Here is a 22,774-nt window from a genome sequence, read left to right on the forward strand (position 1 = left end):
TACTGACAGATGGCTGTAAGATAGACATTAAAATGGTCCACTTTAACAGTTTATATTGGATTTGGTCACTGTTGTTGTGTTTAAATTAGTAAAAAGAAAGCAAATGACAAAACCATATAGTCTGAAGTTCTTAGGCAAGACTAGTGCATTATGAAGTCAATTATACATGTTGTATTACTATCGTTATTACATAATGACATTTAGAATGGTACTGTGGAAGTAATACATAAATATATGAATGAGTCTGAATATCAGGCAAATAACTATAGACTATATAGAAATAATGGTGCAATCAAGATCCAGCTTTAACAATCTAAATGAGTTTTAATGTTTGATATACACCCAGCACATTTCAAATCTAAAATAAAACAAAATTAAAAAGTTGAATGTTTGTATGTCTTTAAGACGGGTCTGACTCTTGCCAAAAGCTTGTTCCAGTCAGGCCTTAAGGAACTTTATATAAGGGATAATCAACCTGTGATGCCATTCAGTAGTGACATGGCTTCTCCATCTCTTCAACATTGAGTACCACTGTTCTGTAGCTTCAAACTTATTACCCCACGTCACTTATGTTCATAGCTTATTTTCTCATGGTCAGGAGGTTGGAAAACATTTTCCTCCAAGCCTGACACCAATAGTGCTTTGTGATTTTTGGTTGATAAGAAACAGTCATGGAAGGAAGGTGTCAATCTCCCGTCTTGTTGGGACTCTAGCATGGCAACCTCATCCACTGAATTCAAGTTTCCTTTACGCAGCACCTGCTGACAAAGCCAAGGCTTTGCCCTCTCATAACTACTTTAATTAGCATAATAAAGAAGATAGAAGAAAACAAAAAATGGTGTATTTCCCATTAATATTTGCTTTGGCCCTGTAGGTAAAGTATTTAGGATACATTAAAAGTTGTGCAGTGGGATTATCTATATTCCGTTTGCACACTTGGGCAAATGCTAAAGACTGATAGTTATTCATATTACAGAGAACCATTCATTTATTTCTCTTTTTAAAATTATTCAAGAAAAGAAAACACTGCAAGTAGACTGGTTAAAAAAACTCAGGCAGCTGGTCGTACATTAGGTGGTGACCAAGTGAAGATACTCTGTGTCATTGAAATAGAGAGAGATTGTTGTGTACCTTAGTTTTTCAGATAATATACCAAACCTTTTCTTTTGAACTTTGCTGCTGTTATTCTTTTAATTATTAGGTTGACCTACACTTTATGAAAAAGATACCTCCTGGAGCTGAAGCGTCAAACATTTTAGTTGGTGAACTAGAGTTTTTGGATCGTGCCGTAGTTGCTTTTGTCAGATTGTCCCCTGCAGTATTGCTTTCAGGACTAGCTGAAGTTCCAATTCCAACAAGGTAAGTGTAGATTGTGCTAAAAATATAGATGGTAGTTCATTCCATTTCACATTTTTCTAAATTGCATTTGTGGATGTGGATGGGAATCATCCTTCAGCCCTGTTTTTTATCCAGTTACTAAATGAATTGTTACCTCATAAGAGGGGCACACACCTTACCTTTCCTTTCCTTCCTTTAAATAGTGCATACTTAAGTTAATTATTGGACCTGAGGCCTGTGTGCCCTTCTCAGAAGTAGAAGCAGAAGTGCACTGTTTCTGAAACTATGATGAACGGATTAGCATATTTGAATTACAAACATTACAGACGAATTGCTAAGAAACTGAAGGAGTAAACAGCAAAGAGGTTGATCAGGTTACCTGGGAGTTATAATTGTTTGCATAATCCTGCATAACTTTTCCTGAAGGGAGAAATGACAAAGGAAATAAATACATTGGTATAAAGAATAGAGCCCATTCCAATTCTTTATTAACATAGTATTGTTCAAGAGCAGTAGGCATCTGGGGTAAACAGCTGAAAAAGAGAGAACTGAAAGGGGTGATTGGATTCCAGTACCCACAAATTTCACCACTGCTCCTCCCATAGTTTGTTCTCCATGATTAGACCCCTTCCCTTTGCATCCTTGGATTTGGCTTGTATTCTCCCTTTCAGGAGAACCTGGAGAGGGGAAGAAATGAATTCTAACTTTTTATTTTATTGTCTAAATAATTTTAAAATGAAGTAAAAGAGGGGAGAAATTTCCCAGGAAAGCTAAACATTGAGGATGCTACCACAATATAAACAATGATATGCTGATACAAAATGTAGTTGTCTGTGAAAAGTTAAAACTAATTGGGGATTAGTACAAATGTCGGTGGAAATATTAATAATTAATATTTAATTAAATATTAATATTTAGTTAATTTTAATATAAGGGACTAATTGTGGCCCAGCTAATGTGGTGGTGCAGAGTCATCGTGGGTAGCAGAATGGCCGGGGAAGAAGGTTTTTCACAGCCGCCACATCCCCTTCTTGCACAGGTAGGCACAAAATGGGGTGTGGAGTGGACAGAGCCTTAACCTCACCCCACTAATGTGCCAGATAGCATAACTGGACCAATGGACTGGGAACAGAACAGAAGCAGTCTACTCCCTTATCCAAGCAGTGAGGGAACCAGCAAGGAGATCATAACTCTTGGTGATGCAGCAGTGCAGTGCCCATTACTCTGAGCTGATGGCAAAATCATGAGTGTGTTCTGGATAATTATTTGTCCAAGAACTAACTCATGCTAGAAGTGCTCTGTTCATCATTCATTCTTTGCCATTTGCTGATTTTAAACAGAGTAGAAACAAAACCATGTGACTTGGGTGGTGACTGACATACTCTGACTATTCATTATTCATGGTGTGAGTAGCTTGACCACCCCACAGTAAAAAGTGTTCATATAAATAGTTGGTGAATACTTATGAATAACAAGTATATTCACTGAATTCAGTTTCTGAGTGATTTGCATGGAGAAAAAAAAGGCTAAATTCTTAATGGATAGTTAGATCAGCTCTAACTGGGTTTGTCACTTTAGTAAACATGAACTTGGAAAACAAATCTGGCTGATGGTTGGCTAACTGGCAAATATATATGTGTCTGTGTGTGCGCGTGCACCTATACAACTATACGGGGATGAAAACTCTACGTCCTGCATCTTCTTTATACAACCTGGCTCAAGAGCTGGTCAAAATATGGCGAGTATGATCTGCAAAAAACAGGGGAAAAAGCTTCTCAACATTTTTGATGAAAATTCAGAAACATTTTTGTTTCTGAAACTGAAAATGTTTTGGGTTTTGAGTTTTCCAGTTTTCCCCTGCTTTCATTTTGCCGCTAGTAAAAAAAAAGTTGGGGTATTTTTTTTAATTGGTTGGGTAAATTAAAGAAAAACTTTCTATGAACAATTTTATTTTTTTAAAATCATCATTTTTTTGAGAAAAAAGTTTACAATGAAAATTTTTTGACAGTTGCTCTATTTGGCAACCCCATGAGCTCTTGGCAGAACATTCCATAGTTCCGATACTTGAAAATAGATGTATAGGGAATGGCATAGAGGAGGACTAGAATCCTCTTAAATAAAAGACATAGTGAGAAGACAACAATACTTATTTCCCACACTTTGTGTGTCTGTCTGTCTGGGGATAGGATATCTACCATAATTTTGCAAAAATGCTACATACTGATAATATATGCTTCTGTCAAAAGTACTTTTGCCTAATCTTTAGGATACCCACAATTTAATTGCATGTTTGTGGAACCTAAGTGAGTTTGGGTATTTACAGCTATTCAGACCATCTCTGAATGCTCCTTGCATAATACACATTTATGTAATATTTTGTAATTGTGTCTCCAATTTTAAATTACCATGTAAGGATATTTAGAGAGAGGTTATTTCCCCCCCTTTACTTCCTCTAATCAATTTTATGAACTTTTCTGTGTTACATGATGTTAATTTAAGTTTTCCATTCTTGAAATATCTGGTTTTTGGCTTTTTATTTGCAGATTTTTGTTTATTCTTCTGGGACCACTAGGGAAGGGCCAACAGTACCATGAGATTGGAAGATCAATTGCAACACTAATGACAGATGAGGTATTTATCGATTAACTGTAGTTTGTTTGTACAGGTTTCAGAGTAGCAGCCGTGTTAGTCTGTATCCGCAAAAAGAAAAGGAGTACTTGTGGCACCTTAGAGACGAACAAATTTATTTGAGCATAAGCTTTCGTGAGCTGCAGCTCACTTCATCGGATGCATGCGGTGGAAAATACAGTGGGGAAATTTTATATACACAGAGAACATGAAACAATGGGTGTTACCATACACACTGTAACGAGAGTGATCAGGTAAGGTGAGATATTACCAGCAGGAGAGAAAAAAAATGAAAAAAAAACCAAAAACAAAAAGAAACCCCTTTTGTAGTGATAATCAAGGTGGGCCATTTCCAGCAGTTGACAAGAGCGTGTGAGGAACAGTAGGGGAGAGAGGGGGGAAATAAACATAGGGAAATAGTTTTACTTTGTGTAATGACACATCCACTCCCAGTCTTTATTCAAGCCTAAGTTAATGGTGTCCAGTTTGCAAATTAATTCCAATTCAGCAGTCTCTCGTTGGAGTCTGGTTTTGAAGTGTTTTTGTTGAAGAATTGCAACTTTTAGATCTAAAATCGAGTGACCAGAGAGATTGAAGTGTTCTCCTACTCATTTTTGATTGCTGTAATTCTTGATGTCAGATTTGTGTCCATTTATTCTTTTACATAGAGACTGTCCAGTTTGGCCAATGTACATGGCAGAGGGGCATTGCTGGCACATGATGGCATATATCACATTGGTAGATGCGCAGGTGAACAAGCCTCTGATAGTGTGGCTGATATGATTAGGCCCTATGATGGTGTCCCTTGAATAGATATGTGGACACAGTTGGCAACGGGCTTTGTTGCAAGGATAGGTTCCTGGGTTAGTGGTTCTGTTGGGTGGTGTGTGGTTGCTGGTGAGTATTTGCTTCAGGTTGGAGGGCTGTCTGTAAGCAAGGACTGGCCTGTCTCCCAAGATCTGTGAGAGTGATGGGTCGTCCTTCAGGATAGATTGTAGATCCTTGATGATGCGTTGCAGAGGTTTTAGTTGGGAGCTGAAGGTGATGGCTAGTGGTGTTCTGTTATTTTCTTTGTTGGGCCTGTCCCGTGGTAGGTAACTTCTGGGTACTCTTCTGGCTCTGTCAATCTGTTTCTTCACTTCAGCAGGTGGGCACTGTAGTTGTGAGAATGCTTGTTAGAGATCTTGTAGGTGTCTGTCTCTGTCTGAGGGGTTGGAGCAAATGCAGTTGTACCATAGAGCTTGGCTGTAGACAATGGATCGTGTGGTGTGGTCTGGATGAAAGCTGGAGGCATGTAGGTAAGTATAGCAGTCAGTAGGTTTCCGGTATAGGGTGGTGTTTATGTGACCATTGCTTATTAGCACCGTAGTGTCCAGGAAGTGGATCTCTTGTGTGGACTGGTCCAGGCTGAGGTTGATGGTGGGATGGAAATTGTTGAACTCATGGTGGAATTCTTTTCTGTGGGTCCAGATGATGAAGATGTCATCAGTGTAGCGCAAGTAGAGTAGAGGCATTAGGGGACGAGAGCTGAGGAAGCGTTGTTCTAAATCAGCCATAAAAATGTTGGTATACTGTGGGGCCATGCGGGTACCCATGGAAGTGCCGCTGATTTGAAGGTATACATGGTGAAATAGTTATGGGTGAGGACAAAGTCACAAAATTCAGCCACCAGGTTTGCTGTGACATTATGGAGGATACTATTCCTGATGGCTTGTAGTCCATCTTTGTGTGGAATGTTGGTGTAGAGGGCTTCTGCATCCAAAGCCCGTTTCCAGCTGTGTCCACATATCTATTCAGGGGACACCATCATAGGGCCTAATCACATCAGCCACACTATCAGAGTCTCATTCACCTGCACATCTACCAATGTGATATATGCCAGCATGTGCCAGCAATGCCCCTCTGCCATGTACATTGGCCAAACTGGACAGTCTCTATGTAAAAGAATAAATGGATACAAATCAGATGTCAAGAACTACAACATTCAAAAACCAGTCGGAGAACACTTCAATCTCTCTGTCACTCAATTACAGACTTAAAAGTGGCAATTCTTAACAAAAACACTTCAAAAACGGACTCCAACGAGAGACTGCTGAATTAATTTGCAAACTGGACACCATTAACTTAGGCTTGAATAAAGATGGGGAGTAGATGTGTCATTACACAAAGTAAAACTATTTCCCTATGTTTATTTCCCCCCTCTCTCCCCTCACACGTTCTTGTCAACTGTCAGGTTCCTCACACGTTCTTGTCAACTGCTGGAAATGGCCCACCTTGACTATCACTACACAAGGGTTTTGGGTTTTGTTTTTTTCTCTCCTGCTGGTAATAGCTCACCTTACCTGATCACTCTCGTTACAGTGTGTATGGTAACACCCATTGTTTCATGTTCTCTGTGTATATAAAATCTCTCCACTATATTTTCCACTGCATGCATCCGATGAAGTGAGCTGTAGCTCACGAAAGCTTATGCTCAAATAAATTTGTTCGTCTCTAAGGTGCCACAAGTACTCCTTGTTGTTTGTTTGTACAGTTATTTCAAACTGAGGATGACCCCAAACCAAAAAGTTCACCAGGCTCAGTGCCCATCTGTACTCCTGAAATACTTTGCCAACCTGCCTAATTAGTGGGAATCCCCATCATTTTAAGTCCGTCTTTGAGAAACTCTCTTTGAACAGTTGGCAACTACATCCTGATGTTAGCCCATAGCTAATAAATGTATAGGTCTGTGAAGTCATTTGCAGAGTTGCTGTAACATTTTAATGAAAATATTGTCTATAACTGACCTACCTGCAAGCTTACTAACACTTCTAGGTGACTAGATAGCTGAGGATCACTTATCTCAGGCACTTACTTTTGGCTCTGAACCCTTGTATTTCAGCATTTTTATTTTGTAGTATAAGGTTCAACACCATGATTATATTCCTGCTGCTGCAGCCAAATACACAGACATGCTTTTCTAATCTATCTGGCTTTTTTCAATAAAGTTGCATGGATGTAAGCAAAGATAGGATTTGAGCCTCCAATTGGAACATAGTTTAACCGTTCTTACGATGTGCAAACAGAACTAGAATCCAGTTTATGATCCCATAGCTGTGATGGTTAGAGGAAGAAACTTTTGTCATTGAAGTAAGCAGATACAAAATTCACACTCACGGATCAGATCTGTTGAATAGGAAAATGCCATTTTTACAGAGTCACTTTTCAGTGGAACCAACCACACTTTTTAAACTGTAAGATCCTTGGAAAATTCAGCAATCTTGAAGGGTGCTTTCCACACTGGCTATCTTACTAGAAACTACAGCTAGTTCAAAACTGTGATTCAGTTTAAAACTGAGGAAATAAATAAGTTACATACCATGTTGGAGAAGTGGATATCATGAAGGATTTTACACTCTTGTTTACATGTAAAATGAGAATCTCTTGTATTTCACTTCTTTTGTTTTCTTTAACAGGTATTCCATGATGTTGCTTATAAAGCTAAAGATCGTAATGACTTGGTTTCTGGAATAGATGAGTTTCTTGATCAGGTTACAGTTCTCCCTCCTGGAGAATGGGACCCAACAATTCGAATAGAGCCACCCAAAAATGTTCCCTCTCAGGTATGCACAGTGCAAATTAGAGTTTCTAATAGTTTAGTGGACTAGAAATGTTGTAAGATAAAGTCTTTTATTAATCTACTATGACAATACATGTAGGAAGCTGAAGTATGAACTTCCATGCATTACTTTGCTGTTTAACTTACTCACACTGACCCTTGATTGGCAAGAACAATCCCCTGTGGTGCTGAGACTGATGTTCATACTTAGTTCAGTTCTCGGCCTCTTCTGAGCAGAGACAAATAGTTGTATGAAATAGAACAAAACAAGTGCATTGATTTTGACTTTGTGTTACTTAGATACTAGAATGACAGGTGCGTTAGAAGTATCTGAGAGAGAAACTGCTCTCCAATAGACCACATACTCATTTAATTATTTTGTGGGTGTAAAATGTCTTTTGTTCATTTCTAAGCTGATCTAGTGATTTTTTAAAATAATCTAAAGGCCTTTTGTTCATGTAATCCTCTCTGGGCAAATTATGCTCTTATCTGTGTGCTGCTTATTCTATAGAAGAGCAGCCATAAGAGCCCTAATATCAATAATAGGATATCAGTAACACAAAACAAAATGCTGTACACGCTCTTCCCCCTGGGGAGAGGATGAAAAAAAACATGTGACAGATGTTAGTCACGTTGCTTAATGCACTACTGGAAGGCACACAGATACTATGGTGAAGAGCGCTATACAAGAACCTATATACAGTAGTATAGACTAGAATAGTCGGTGTAAATCATGGTTTTGGATAAAACAATCACTTTATTACTTTACTTCAAAGGACATTGGTTGCCTAGTTTTCAAAGGGCAGGACTGTAAAAGCAATGATACAGTTTTACTCTTTCTATGGTCCTTGTTGCACTTCAAATAAGAAATCAGTAAGTTAAGTAAACTCACTTTAAGATTGAAGCAAAGGAGAGAAATTGGTACAAGATCTCTATCATCCATAGAAATGATTAATAAATGAGAATGTTGTGAAGCCATTGTTACTCTGCAGAAACATAGATATTTGAAATGTATTTTGTTTTATTTTTAAACTGTGACCTTGGCCTCCCTAGGTACACACCATTCTCATCAGGATAGGTGTAAGCAAGTCCAGGAATAAAGAAATATTTTTGTTCAAACTAGATTGCATTCCTAAACTGTTAATTAATTGTTAGTACATGTTCAACAAATGGTTAAATGGCTTTTAAAATACAATCTATTTTTCTACTGTTCGATTATAATTGTACTGCATTTTAAATTGTTTGGCACCTCAAGCCTCTTGGCAAGGGAATGCTTGTCACATAAATATTATTTTGTTTATTGTTATATTCAAAAGATGGGTCTGTTTTTGCTGAGTTGCTAGTTTTAAGTGGAAATATAATGACCTAGAAAAAGAGAATAGATATAAAACATCCTGGTCTGTTGTTGATTTAAAATGGGTTTTGGGGGTTTTTTTGGCACAATTTCCTTGGACCCAATTTTGTATTTATTTTTTTTACAACAAAGGAACCCCTTATGATATTTTCATATATAAGATTCTTCCACACCTTATGGGTGCAACACCATGTTTGGGAAACCTTTGAGATTGATTTACAATTATTGCAGCACTTAAGGGTTCAACTTCTAGCCACAATGGGCTAAGTCTACGGGACAGAGCCTTAAGGATAGGTAGATCCACTGCGCACTGAATTAAGCAATTCTGAAACAGGAAAGGGGCTGAGATGAGTCATACTTGCTGCAAAGGAGGTGGGTGCTTCTCTGCTAGCTGGGAGATAGAGACATAAAGTACATAAGAGAAGTCCTCATCCCATTCTACACCCAAGTAAGCCAATCTCTTCTGTACCTGTGCTGGGAGTTACTGCAGACCTTAGCCAACAGGGAAGAGAGGGAGTCAGGAATATATACAAGGGGGTCCCTATTTGTTTACATTAAAAATGGTGGAATAGTCACAGGGAGCCTGCATAGCTGTGGAGCAAGGGATTGTCCTCCAGCCCTGACTGATCCTTTTGTCACTCTCTTGTTAATAGCAGCAATCCCTTTGATCCCTCCCTGCTGTGGGACGGAGGTGATATCCCAAGTGACTTGTTAATTGCCGCAGATGGTGGTCAAGATGGAGCCAGGGTAAACTAGCCTATTCAGTAGCCTGCGTGTCTTCCTGGTGTCAGTAACACCCTTGCTGGGACATGGGTCCAGCTTCTAGCCCATGCCCACACCTGGACTTTGCTGTGCTTTCCTCCTGAAGAGAAGCAGCTTACCATTGGAGAGTGCTGGTACCATGGCCACCACAGAGAGCTCCTATTGACTGAAACCATCTCACTTCTGGCTCTACTGCCATCTCTACTCCTGCGGAGAGAGGGTTGCTTTGGAAGCTTAGAAGCGGTGCTACTAACTGAGCGGCAGTGCTGCTACACCCTACCGTTTGCAAGTTGCTTCTCCTGGGTCAGAGCACCCTGACCTATTTGGAGGCAGCACAGCTTCATTCAGATGACAACACCCCACAGAATGGACACGCACACAATTCTGTAAATGCACATCCCTTTCACTTCTGCATAGAAACTGAAAAGGATACTCTACAGAAAAAATACCTGACTGTGCCACGTGCCTACTTGTGTCCTTTGCTAAAACTGCATTTTGGGGTGAAACTCAATAGAAAATGGCTTTTCTTTCTTCTAGGAGAAGCGCAAGATCCCAGGAGTGCCAAATGGAACAGCAGCTCACGGGGACCCGGTACCCCTAGGAGGACACAGTGGACCAGAATTGCAACGGACTGGAAAGTTAGTGGAAAACTTGATTAAATGTGATATTATTATTTTTTTAAGCAATATACTTCCAAAAGGAAGTCTAATGGCCTGATTCTCTCTCAACTATACTGATATAGCATGTCACTGAGTTCACTGTAATGGAGTTATTCCTAATGTAAGTATCTCTAAATGAGTGGAGAAACAGGCTTAGTTGCTAATTTGCACCATTAGTTATCTATGGAATATGTTTCTACTCTCTTTATTTAATGTAAGCTCCTTTTTCAATAATATATGATGGTCAAGCCACTGGTAATCATGATTAATGCTGCTTGTTCTGTCTAGAGTGAAAGGAATGGTGGAAGAAGTCTGCTCTCATTTGTGATGAAAACTTAGACTATTTTCTAGTTGAGCATGTTTAGAGGCAGAGTCGTGCAGCCCTGGCTTTTCTTTAAACACACTAGGCCAAAATATTCAGCTCCCATTGACATAAATTATTGTTGTGTGTGCACGTGTCTGAGGACCTAAAGTATACACTTTAGGGGAGTTCTTTTCTAATATAATATTTTTAAACACATGGACTTTTATTGGGCTCACCGGGTGCCATATTGTCATACAGTAGAACCTCAGAGTTATGAACACCAGAGTTATGAACTGACCAGTCAATCATACATCTCATTTGGAAATGCATTCAGGCAGCAACAGAGATCACACACACACACACACACACACACACACACACGCAAATACAGTATTGTCCTGTGTTAAACGTAAAGTACTAAAAAAAAAAAACCGGAAAGCAGCATTTTTCTTCTGCATAATAAAGTTTCAAAGCTGTATTAAGTCACTGTTCAGTTGTAAACTTTTGAAAGAACCATAATATTTGTTCAGAGTTCTGAACATTTCAGAGCTACGAACAACCTCCATTCCCAAGGTGTTCATAACTCTGAAGTTCTACTGTATATTGTTTTGTCCTATATGTCATGCACCATATATTCTTTTCTCTGCATTCTTTTAAGACATACTTGTGCCACCACCCCAATCTTAGGATTGGCCAGAAGATAGTCCATCCCCTTCAATCAAACTTAGAACAGTCTCAGGACTGCTTTAAATTATACCTGACTGCTTACAGCCTCAGGGGTCCATTATGATAGGTAGGGATTGTCAGAGTGTAGTGACACATCTGCCATGTCCCTTTAACACAGCTCCACCCAGTTCATCAGGAGCCAAGGGAAAAGGGCATCATAGAGGCACCACCATGCCAATGATACCACTCAGAAATTCCTTCTGTGCAAGGAAGATCCACAGGTTTGTTGTTAAACCAGCTTTAGCATTTTTGTACTGCCAGAATGGAGCAAAGCAGATGGATTGTACAGAAGGATCTAGCTCAGAAGTTTAATATATTTATTTATTGATGTACTTGGTGCAGTACAAACCACAAAGGAAAACACAGTCCTTATCCTGAGAAGATTATATCCTACATTCAATTCCAATAAATAATACACTTGAGGCCAAATTTTTAAATGACAAAGATCAAGATCATGTATATTTTGTGCCGGGAAACAGGGCATTTGTGCAAGCAACTGTACATTATGATATCCATTTGTGTATGCTCTTATGGTAATTCTATGCACAAGTGCAATGCATGCGTGGTAGCGATTGTGTCCCTAGCCTCTGTTTGCCAGAAGCTGGGAATGGGCAACGGGGGGTGGATCATTTGATGATTTACCTGTTCTGCTCATTTCCTCTGGGGCACCTGGCATTGGCTACTGTCAGAAGACAGGATACTGGGCTAGATGGACCTTTGGTCTGACCCAGTAGGGCCGTTCTTATGTTCTTACGCAGATAATAAAGTATTTTGTGCATAACACTCTAGTAACTTTTTAAAAAATCTGGGCCTTTGTGACTTTGATCGCTGTCAAAAAAGTGTGGAGATGAGTTTGTTTTAAATGTACACATCTGTCCCTTAGTGGGTTGCTGTGCATACACCTCAGACAAAGAATCAGGCGCAAAAAGGATGAGGTTGCAGTGACCAAAGTGAGAGATGATCAAGGCATGGGAAAGTGTGTTTACAGTAGGAATGTAGGAGACTATATTTTGGAAACTTAGAGGAAGAAATAACAGTCTCTAGTAAGAAACTGGATCATGTGGAATGACAGTGCTGTTCTTATCTGTGCTGGAGAAGGGAGGGGATATGAAGGTTAGGAAGGAAAAATGGCAGTGTTTGCCATGTTTCAGAGTAGCAGCCGTGTTAGTCTGTATTCGCAAAAAGAAAAGGAGTACTTGTGGCACCTTAGAGACTAACCAATTTATCTGAGCATAAGCTTTTGTGAGCTACAGCCATGTTGAGTCTGAGGTGGCAGTAGCACAGACAGACACAAATATCTGAGAGGCATTTGAAGATGCAAGACTTGAATAGGAGTGGAAGGATTGGAAGCTGATTTAGAAGACATTGACCAAGAGATAATAATTAAAGCCAGGGGACCATTTGAATTAGCCCAGGGGGAGAGAGAGTAGAGGAAGAAATAGAGGGGACTGAGAACAAAATCCTTTGGGACCAACAGTAAAGAGTGGGAAAAGAGAAGACTGCAAGCGGCACTCATCCAAAGAAATTCTGAAAGTTTGATAGCTTGATAGGTGTAATCAAGGAGAGAGATATGTGGAAGTGTTATGACGGAATAGACAACTCTTGCAGAATGGGTGATACTTGAAGTGGTACAGTTAGCTCAGTCTGTTCTGTGTGAAATAGGACCTGCCATATAACATTTTTACTGGCATTATTTATATAAAAAGTCCCTTTCTGGAAAGGAAAAGACTTTAGACCAGAGCATCAGCTGGTGTAAATCAGTATAGCTGTATTAAAGTTAATGGAATTATGCAGGTTTCCCCCATGTGAGGAACTATCATTTGATTTAAAGAACACAATGACATGAGATCAGGAACTGGGTTTACATATGAGTCAATGCTATTTGAGAACTTTCTTTTGTTGTTTGCTCTGTGTCCCGTCTTCCTCGGGGCTACTTTTTGGATTGTCTTGAAGAATGTGTGTGCAGATGCCTCTTCACCACCACAGAAACTCAGGCAGGGTACTGAATGACACTGTTTGGCCCAGAGACTGTGTGACTCTTGCACCATTTATGGAAATGTAGCCTGCTGCTTCCTAGTACTGTCAGGACTCCTTACAGAGGGAAAGACCTCACTAGAAAGCTTCTTTTGAGAACAGATTTTAAATTGTGAATAGCCAGCGAAGGCTAAGTATTACATATCTCTGTGAGTAGTTCCATCAGTCCATCTCAGTGGACTACTCATGGATCAAAGTAGTACTCAACATGAGTAAAGATGCGAGAGAAGTATTCTAGGGCAGTAGCAGGTGTCAGATGAAAAAGAGGAAGGATAGTTCATTGGTTTAAGGCACTAGCTCTGGGACTTGGGAGACCTGGGCTCAAGTTCCTGCTTCCTTTGTGACCCTGGGCAAGTCACTTGGTGTCTCTTGTCCCTCTCTGTGAAGTGAAGATAATAGCAGTGCCCCACTTCACATCAGTTTTAGGAGGATAAATACTGTCAAGATTGTGAGGCACTGAGATTGGGGGCAGGAAACACAATTACCTTAGATTTCACATGTACAGGTCTCATAATTCATCCCAGTGGTGAAAGAAAACAGAACTCTTTCTTTCTGTCTTTATTTTTTCCCCTTTTCTTAGGTTTTTTGGGGGATTGATTTTAGATATCAAAAGAAAAGCTCCCTTCTTCTGGAGTGACTTCAGGGATGCTTTCAGTCTGCAGTGTCTAGCATCATTTTTATTTCTCTACTGTGCTTGTATGTCTCCTGTCATCACGTTTGGCGGTCTGCTGGGAGAAGCAACTGAAGGTCGTATAGTATGTGTTTTACTTTAATCTGAACTTTTAAAACACAATTACTTGTTTAGGTTTGTGGTTAGAATTTTCTTAATATTGCATGTGTCGCCTTTAAAATGTTGTAGTCTGAAACTGCATTGTCACCCACAGTATTTGGACACTTGATACAAAATTTCTGAAAGTTCAATCTTTTTTTTTTTTCACATGCAGAGTGCAATAGAATCTTTGTTTGGAGCATCCATGACTGGAATAGCCTACTCTCTCTTTGGTGGGCAGCCTCTTACTATACTAGGCAGCACGGGGCCAGTGCTGGTGTTTGAAAAGATATTATTCAAATTTTGCAAGTAAGTGAAGTAATATTATTTAAATAAACTTTCAGAGGGTATTTTTGATGTATGGGTGTGTTTGTGACTAAAACATCATTATAAATCCCCTGGCAGCATGCTGAAAATTTGCCTATCTGTAATTTAGATTTGGTTATCCTTTTCATGTGTGACTTCATGAACTACATTTTAACTGATGACAAAATTAGAAATATAACAAAGGCACAGTCCCACGTTAGTCCATAGGAGGCGTTGATACCTCTCGGCATAAAATGAGAATTCAGGATTTTGGGAAACATTGCTCAGACTTTTAGAGGAACGCTGGAAGATACGTGGTGACCAAAACAAAGGGGACTGTTAATGATAAACTGTGTTTTTTAATTTTTTACTTTAAAACTGTTCTGAAAGGAATACAAACCCAGATTGGTATGAGGTTGCTTTCCATTCCAAAATGATTAAATTTAAATCTCATGAATGGAAACCACCCTATAAAATAAGACATACTTCATGGCTTTTCAGCATTTTATCATTCATTAACAACATAGTCAGCAGTGTTGACCGCTGGCGTTGAGCAGCATCTCCTAATCCATGGAATAAATGTGATTATAACCTTTCTTCCTGTCTCCTGTCTCTTGAAAAAGAACTAAATAAAATGTAAGCAAAACCTGCACTTATATGCTAATACACTGTAAGTAAGTTCCTTCTGAGACAATATGAATGAAAATTGTGCTTACACTGTCAGCCAGTCATGGTGGGTTCCTGAGATCCAGGGCCTGATGTGGGCAGATGGCTACCCATCCTACACACTTCTTCCCATGGGTCCCATCTACTTGGTCTGCCTCATTTTTACAACTGGGACTTCTGAGGCAGAAAGGCTTGATAGCAGGGTAAAACCTCCTGATGAACAGTGCAGAGTGGGGGGCCCTGTCAGTTCCCGAAGGTCATTCCCTCTCATCTCCATGATAGGAAAAGACTTCCCAGCTCTTCGTGCAGGTTAGCTGGGACCAAAATATATGTGGTCCTAGAATGCCCCGTGTATGATTATGTATAGCCAGCACAGAGGGTTTTGCTCTAGGTTGTGGACAGAGAGTGGAGGGTGAGGGTCTGTGTGAATGAGGCAAGACTTTGAGACTATTATATCTTGCTGATCATAACCACTTATTGTCTTGCACTTTTGAAGTTGAAGAAAACAGGCCGATGTAGGGATCTACCACTTTTGCTGCCCACTCAGGATTAGAGTCATCCAAAGATCGCCTTTGAGGGTATACTCTCATACACAACTGCTTCTCATTGTCCCCTTTAGTAGGCCAAATGAGAATCTGGCTTGAAGACATCTGACTTCATTTCATGAAAGGAAAGCAATTCTGAATTAAAAGGGCCTTCACATTTCTTCACTACTTTCTTTTTTTTTATTGAAAAAATGTAATTGGGAAATCTGTAATTCTTCTAGTTTGTTTTACAATTAAACAGTGAGACAGCAAAAAAAAATAATAATAATAATAAAAAATTCCTGAATTAACTGGGAGCATTAATTACATTTTGATCGAGCTTTTCATTAAAAAGGGATCTGGCCACTGCAAAGTACAATTGAAATCCATGGCCTATTTTATAACTTGTGGTGTTCAATACTATTAAAAAGGGAGTAAATGAATAATATGACTATATCTGTGTGGATTATCTCTAGGTTTTTTTTTTATAGAGGTGGAAACTGCATTACATGAGCAACTATGCAGGTTTCCTCCTTGGTGAGCTAACCAACATAGTACTTGACTGTCAGGACAGTATTATGTCCAGGGCCAATGGTGGCTTCAAGATGGACATTAATACACCATAGTAGTCATAAAGTAGCAGGTTCTGCTCACATCTCTGTTCCCAGATAGAGTGCTACAGTGTACTTTAGTCTTCAGTTGGGCATTAGGGCTAGCTGTGTTGTTTGCTTCTTGCAGATGGACAGCCTCCTTGGATTCAGTCTTTCTAGAGATGACTTTTGTGTTTGGCAGGTCAAGAGAGGATATAAAAAATGCACATAGCTGCACAGAGTGGATTTTTGTGGTATTTCCTCTTCTGTGTCTACGAATTAATGTTTTGACTGTGTTAATTTTTCTTTTTTTTATTAGAGATTATGGGTTATCATACCTTTCTTTGAGAGCTAGCATTGGACTATGGACTGCAACTCTATGCATCATCCTTGTTGCAACCGATGCAAGTTCCCTAGTCTGCTACATTACCCGGTTTACTGAAGAAGCATTTGCTTCTCTTATCTGCATCATTTTCATTTATGAGGCCTTAGAGAAGCTATTTCATCTCGGTGAGACGTATCCAATCAACATGCATAATGATTTGGAACTGCTGACTCAATACTCGTAAGTAAGATTTCTTTTATTAACCATGGCGTCTTCTTTTTCATAAATTATATTTTCCCTGTGAAGAATATGAATGGTTCACAGCAGGAAAAGCACTTTCATGCTTGAGACACATTGCTTGACATACAGCAACCTATAGATGTGATAAAGTCAATCCAATGTTTTTCAAAACTATAATTGCTGCATGTCCTGTAGGGGTCATTCCTCCTTTTGGTTCATGTGATCATAATGGGAGCTGTGTGCATGTACTTGGGGGGAAAATAACACCTGTTAGTGCCTGATTCTGCTGTGTGGAGGCTGTAGTGGTAAAAAAAACAAAACAAAACAGTGTGATAAACTTACCTAAACTAAACTCCCATTCCCTAAATGAGAAGTGGGTAAACTCAGTTTACCCTTGACTGCACTATTACTATGATACAGGCAGAACTACGGTTCATTTCAGTGAAATTTTTGCCTTCATCAGAACTGGATGGGGTGGGACCCTTCTTTTATCAGACATTTTGGCTTATAATGATTGTTTTCTTGAATTCTATTTTCTTCCTGCTCTCATCATTGTAAGGATCTTTTTTTTAAAAGGGATATTGATTTACCTGGGGTAGGATTCTGCCCTTAGTACACTGAGGTATTCTCGTCCCGTTTCCTAAGAAGACAAAACAAGACAAACACACACAGATTGGGAGAGAAAGAACAGCTAAGATAGAAAATGTAGCTTCTGTCTCTGGTGTTGACTCTCATTCTCAACCTTGCTGCTGGAGAAACACAGGCACAGCATGTGGTCTTATCAGCCACCCCAAGACCTGGCAAACCTGTACCAACACTGAGCTGTTTAGGTCATTGCATTTAGCTGCCTTTCTGGTCACAGGCTTACAGCAGTGTTGTAAAATATAGCGTCTTGGCTGGCTAAGACAGACTCTTATTTGACAGAAAGAGAAAAGAGAGGAATAGGAGAGAGAAGAAATAAGGTGGAAGGAAAAGGATGCACTGGGGGTGAATGACAAAGCCTCACATCCCAGATGGTATTTCGGAGTCAGCTGGAGATGGTAAAATTGGAAGTGGCAAAGTCATCTTGGTCCCTCTCTAGCCCAGTCTGGTCAGCACATCTCTCAGGATTAAGATGAAGAAGGTCCGGGGTCCCAGGAAATGGTGGGTGTGGCAGCCATGATAGTGAAGCTCGCTCCTTCCCCGTCTTTCAGCCAGCCAGTGTCGTTTTTCCCCCAAAGTCTCTTTTTCAAGAACCCCAAAAGGGAGTGACGGGCAAAATAGCCCATCCCCTCATTATTTCGTCCACCAAATGAGCCTAATTTCTGAGAGACCAATTTTGGTTCACTGATTTCTGGTTCCACACTTTTCTTTCTTATCAAGTATGACCTTCACACAGTCCTTGCGTTATATCAGTAGAGGCCCCACCCCTTTTTTTGGACCAGTTCAGTCTTTGTCTCACTTTTGCTCCTTTTTTTATCAACATTTATTGTTGTAGGCTATTGCAATATTCCATGAACTTTCACTCACTTCTCATAGCTGAGCTCACAATTAGGGCACATTTGTAGGCCCAGTTGTAATAGGAGAGGAAAACCGCCAGGCTGATGATGGGACGGTGTGGGAATAGGGAAATCCTAAACTGGCAGTCAAGGTTCCATCAGAAACCTGCCTGGTTTCTGTCAGAATTTCATTGAAATTGACACGGTTCAGCAGAATGATTGGACTTTGGCAAATCAATGTTTTCCAACAGAAAAATGTTCCATCAGAAAATTTCCAATCAGCTCTAGCATTAATAATGAGACTGTTATTAGTTACAGTCAACTATGAAGTGCAACATTTTATAGGACATAATTTAGTTTGTACAAATATTTCAAATAAAATGTTATTGCAATTTAAACTATGTGATTTTTCTGGGAAATTACAGTCAGTGAAGCTGTTTGCAATGTTGTAGCTGTGTTGGTTCCAGAATACTAGAGAGACAAGGTGGGTGAGGTAATATATTTTACTGGACCAACTTTTATTGCTTGTCTCTTTCACCAACAGAAGTTGTTCCCCAATGGTCCTCCTGACTCTCATTCAGTGAAGTTTGTTTTCATTTTAAATATATTTAAGTTTCTTGCCAGAGTAGCTCCATGTACCTTCTCATGGACTTAATAACAGTATGGATTGAAAGGATTGGAGTTGTCTAGTGCAGTGTGGTTAAAGTAAAGGAATGGGAGCTGGGACTCCTGGGTTCTATTCCTAGTTCCATCACAGACTTTTGTTTCCTTAAGCAAATCATTTAATCTCTTGTGTGCCTCAGCTTATCTATCGATAAAAGCTGTAAAACAGATATTGTGAGGCTTAATTAGTGTTAATAAATTAATTACTATTTTGGTAAAGTAATTTAAGATATGTGGATGTGAAATGCTATAGAACTTGCAAAATATTAGTTTTAACATGAATGTAGTACAGTTCTGCTCCTAACATAGACAGGTCTCCCTGCTCTACATCCTACATTCTCCTTGTCATTGTAAATGGACACAGTCATCTTCTTCACATCCCAGTCCTGAACTGTTGTGCTGATGCATTCCACAGCAAAAAACGGTTGTATTTCAGTAGTGAGTAAAATGATTCCTATGTGCAATTATACCAAGTGCTTTGAGATGAAAGGCACTATGCCCTGGTTTTGCACAGCTTTACTTTTCAGATTTTTACTTAATATATTGCTGAATGGTTCATTACAGTAGTGTAGTATTAGTGCTCTATAATTTTCTTTGCAAGCACTTTACTTTATTGTTTATTAAAATAAAATTTAAAACAACAGGTATATAGTATTTCTCTGTTGTCATTTTTACATATCTAATTTTTTCTTTCCGTACAGGGGTATAGTTTCCATGTAAGGGAGGGCAGAATAAGATCTCAGACTATGGCATTAAGGGCCTGAACCTGAGAAGCGAAATCAGTGAGTGCAGGTGTTCAGGACCTCTCAGTATCAGGTCTTGGTTACTGATTCTTCCTTGTGATGTTTAATGAGCTTTTTGAGATGGCTCTTTCAGCTTAAGAATCTTTACTTTATTGTTGCATTCTGAAAGGTGCATGTGGAAGAAGAGATTCAGAGAATAAAGAAGTGAAGTAAGATAACAAGGACAGTTATTAAGAAGTAAGAGCTTATGGATTCACTTATGTTATATGAGAACAAAAATAGTCTAATGAAAAAGGACAGAATCTAGTTGCACCCTGGGGCTGAGGATGGCCAGTCTCCTCAGCCAGTGAAACATGTCAAAAAGCATTCTCAGGCAGGAGACCCGCTCCAGAAGTATGTGTTTTTAATGATTTTGTTGAACTCAGATGAACTCTCTGCGTAGGGAAAGAAACAGCAACACTAGGCCAAGGCCACCACCTTCTGTTCCAAGAGAGAATAACAGTGACTCAGCCAAACCTGTCATTTGCATTTTGAGCTGGAAAGAAAGAAAAAAATAAAACCACAAGACCAAGAAGCATTGGAACACATTGTTATATGTTGTTTTCTCTGAAAATATAGATAGAGAGTCTGGAGCTGAGCACACATATACGTGCACACAACCCTGTGGCCTGGGACTAAGTGTGATCCCCGCTACCTGGGGCTGACAGCTGGAGCCCCACTGCCCCGGGCTGAAGTTGCAGAGGTCACGTAAAATCACAGAATCCGTGATCTCCGTGACCGACTCATAGGCTTACTAATAAGTTATGGTTTGATGTATATATACTTTCTCATCATATTATGCAAGTACTCTTCCTCTGTGATATTTTAACCTAAAGAATAGACATGTGTTTATTGGCTTTTCTCCTAATTCACATTCAGGCAAAGCAGACTATGTATATGCATCAGGTATGAAATCCTGACTCCACTGAAGTCCATAGAAGTTTTGCCACTGACTTCAATGGAGTAAGGATTTCACCTTAAGGATCTTTATAGGATGTAATTTGTGGGGGTTTTTTTTTAGTATATGTGTGGGCAGGGCAGGGAGTGTTTTCACAAGCCTCAATACCTCTGGGCATTTAGGGGGTCAAAAGGTTGTTCTCATAATATTTCTGTTCATGAAAAGTTGAAATATTACATGAAGGCCTCAGAGAGCAAGCAGACATTAAAAATATCTCATGGGTTTACCCAGGCCAGTTCCAGGCACCAGCGAACCAAGCAGGTGCCTGGGGTGGCAAATGTAAAGGGGCGGCAAGACATCAGGCTTGGCAGCAATTCGGTGGGGATGTGACTCTTCTTCGGTCGCTGGCAGCAATTCGGTGGCCGCACCATCACTCCGCCTCCACGTTCGGCGGCAAGGTTTTTCGTTTTGTTTTTTTTGCTGCTAGGGCGGCAAAAACACTGGAGCCGGCTCTGGGTTTACCTTAATCACACAATATTATTCAAGTTATTGTGGAAATAGAATTAACAGCCTTCCTATGTACAATAGAGCTGCAGTAGTATATATCTCCATATTTTAAGGGATAACATCATTATACTCAATTGATAATGGTGGCATTTAAAAATAAAAATTCGTGTTAAATTATAATTACATACAGTCATTAGAACACCTGATGTATTTCTGAGGGGGAAATGTTTACTCCCTATGCACGCTTGACAAATATCTACCCTATCTTTTCTTTTTGCTGCTTTTCAATGCATATAGAACTTGCAGGGCACTAACAGCAGGGAAGAAGAGTGCCAGCCAAATTGTCATCATCCCCTCAAACTCTAGCTTTGGGACTTCCTGTCCTATAACATCAGCCAAACAGTGTCAGAATTTCTAAGCACAATGCCCCAAAAAGCATGTGCCTTTCAGATGTTTTCCAAATATCTGAACATTACTTCATTCTTTCAGATGATACTGTACTGACATTACATAACTATCTATCAAATTTCCTTCAGTTATGAAAATGTACATTTATTTGCACTTTTACATTGTGTCTCACTTTGTGTAGGCCTAACTGGTATTTATACCCATATCTTCCACCTGTATGCATGCCCTAGGATTATTTATGCCAGCTAGCCCCATTAATGCCAAACCTACTGACTGACTTAATGCCGATACCATATTAGTAGAACCACTGGATACTGCTCTCTGCCAGGCAATGGGAGAGCTCTCAGTGGCACTTCACAGACAGTTTAACTGCTGTACTCTGAAAATCTCATTCAAATTATCTGACCTTCAGATCTTCAGATCTTCTCTTGAAAACAGACCTCTCCTCGACCTCCTACCTTCCAGCCTGGCATAGTTGGAAGTTTATAGCTTACTTAGGTTGAACTATTCTATTTTCAGGCTTTGGCTCCACATCTGTCCTTTTTCCTTTATCCTCACTGTTACTGGAGATGTCAATATCCATATTGAGAATGTGCATCATACTGCCACTGCTTCAGGACATGCTCTGAGATTGAGGAGTGTGCTTGCCTGTGCCAAGGATTATACCCTTGAACAAATAATTTCACTCTTCTTTTTCTGTCTATAACTCTATCATTACTTCATCGACTACGACTTTGCTTTTAGTAATCCCTCATTTATTTATTGTTCTCTAAAACAGCTACATTCATTACTTTTCTGTCTCTAGTCTTCATCAGATGTTTCTACTACTTCCTGATCCACATACCAAGACCTGTAGCTAAATCCTCCTTCTGACTTTTGATGCAGTTTCATTCCACAGATCTCATACACAGTTCACTTATTCTCATATACAAATCATTTCCGTAAACTGACATTCTCACAGGTCTGGCGGGGCAAGAGTACGCTTTAAAGCACACTATTTACCACAGCACTAGGAAAATCCGGTTTATCTACTGTCCCTCATAGCTATGCCAGTATAACATTGCAGTGTAAACCAAGCCTGAATTTTTTCCCCAGTCAGCCAGAACATGCACCTTGACCTATCTAGGAGAATGCCCCTTGGTGGCTGCTCCATTTTGGAGGAGATCCATTTAGTGTCAATGAGTTGTAATCACTGGTTCCAATGTCTCTGCCTCC

General features: G+C 39.7%; 1 protein-coding gene across 2 annotated transcripts in view; it reads left to right on the forward strand.

The window, feature by feature from the left end:
- The window catches only part of SLC4A10 (solute carrier family 4 member 10), a 204,609-nt gene that overhangs the window by 140,846 nt on the left and 40,989 nt on the right, over nt 1-22,774 (forward strand). For both annotated transcript variants that reach the window (XM_077829536.1, XM_077829537.1), the window contains exons 8-14: nt 1,202-1,359; nt 3,882-3,969; nt 7,422-7,568; nt 10,218-10,318; nt 13,984-14,158; nt 14,348-14,481; nt 16,578-16,823. In XM_077829536.1, coding sequence (XP_077685662.1) covers nt 1,202-1,359; nt 3,882-3,969; nt 7,422-7,568; nt 10,218-10,318; nt 13,984-14,158; nt 14,348-14,481; nt 16,578-16,823 — 1,049 coding nt within the window. The remainder of the gene's footprint in view (nt 1-1,201; nt 1,360-3,881; nt 3,970-7,421; nt 7,569-10,217; nt 10,319-13,983; nt 14,159-14,347; nt 14,482-16,577; nt 16,824-22,774) is intronic.

Source organism: Eretmochelys imbricata, chromosome 11 (assembly GCF_965152235.1).
Source record: "Eretmochelys imbricata isolate rEreImb1 chromosome 11, rEreImb1.hap1, whole genome shotgun sequence".
Classification (NCBI taxonomy): Eukaryota; Metazoa; Chordata; order Testudines; family Cheloniidae; genus Eretmochelys; species Eretmochelys imbricata.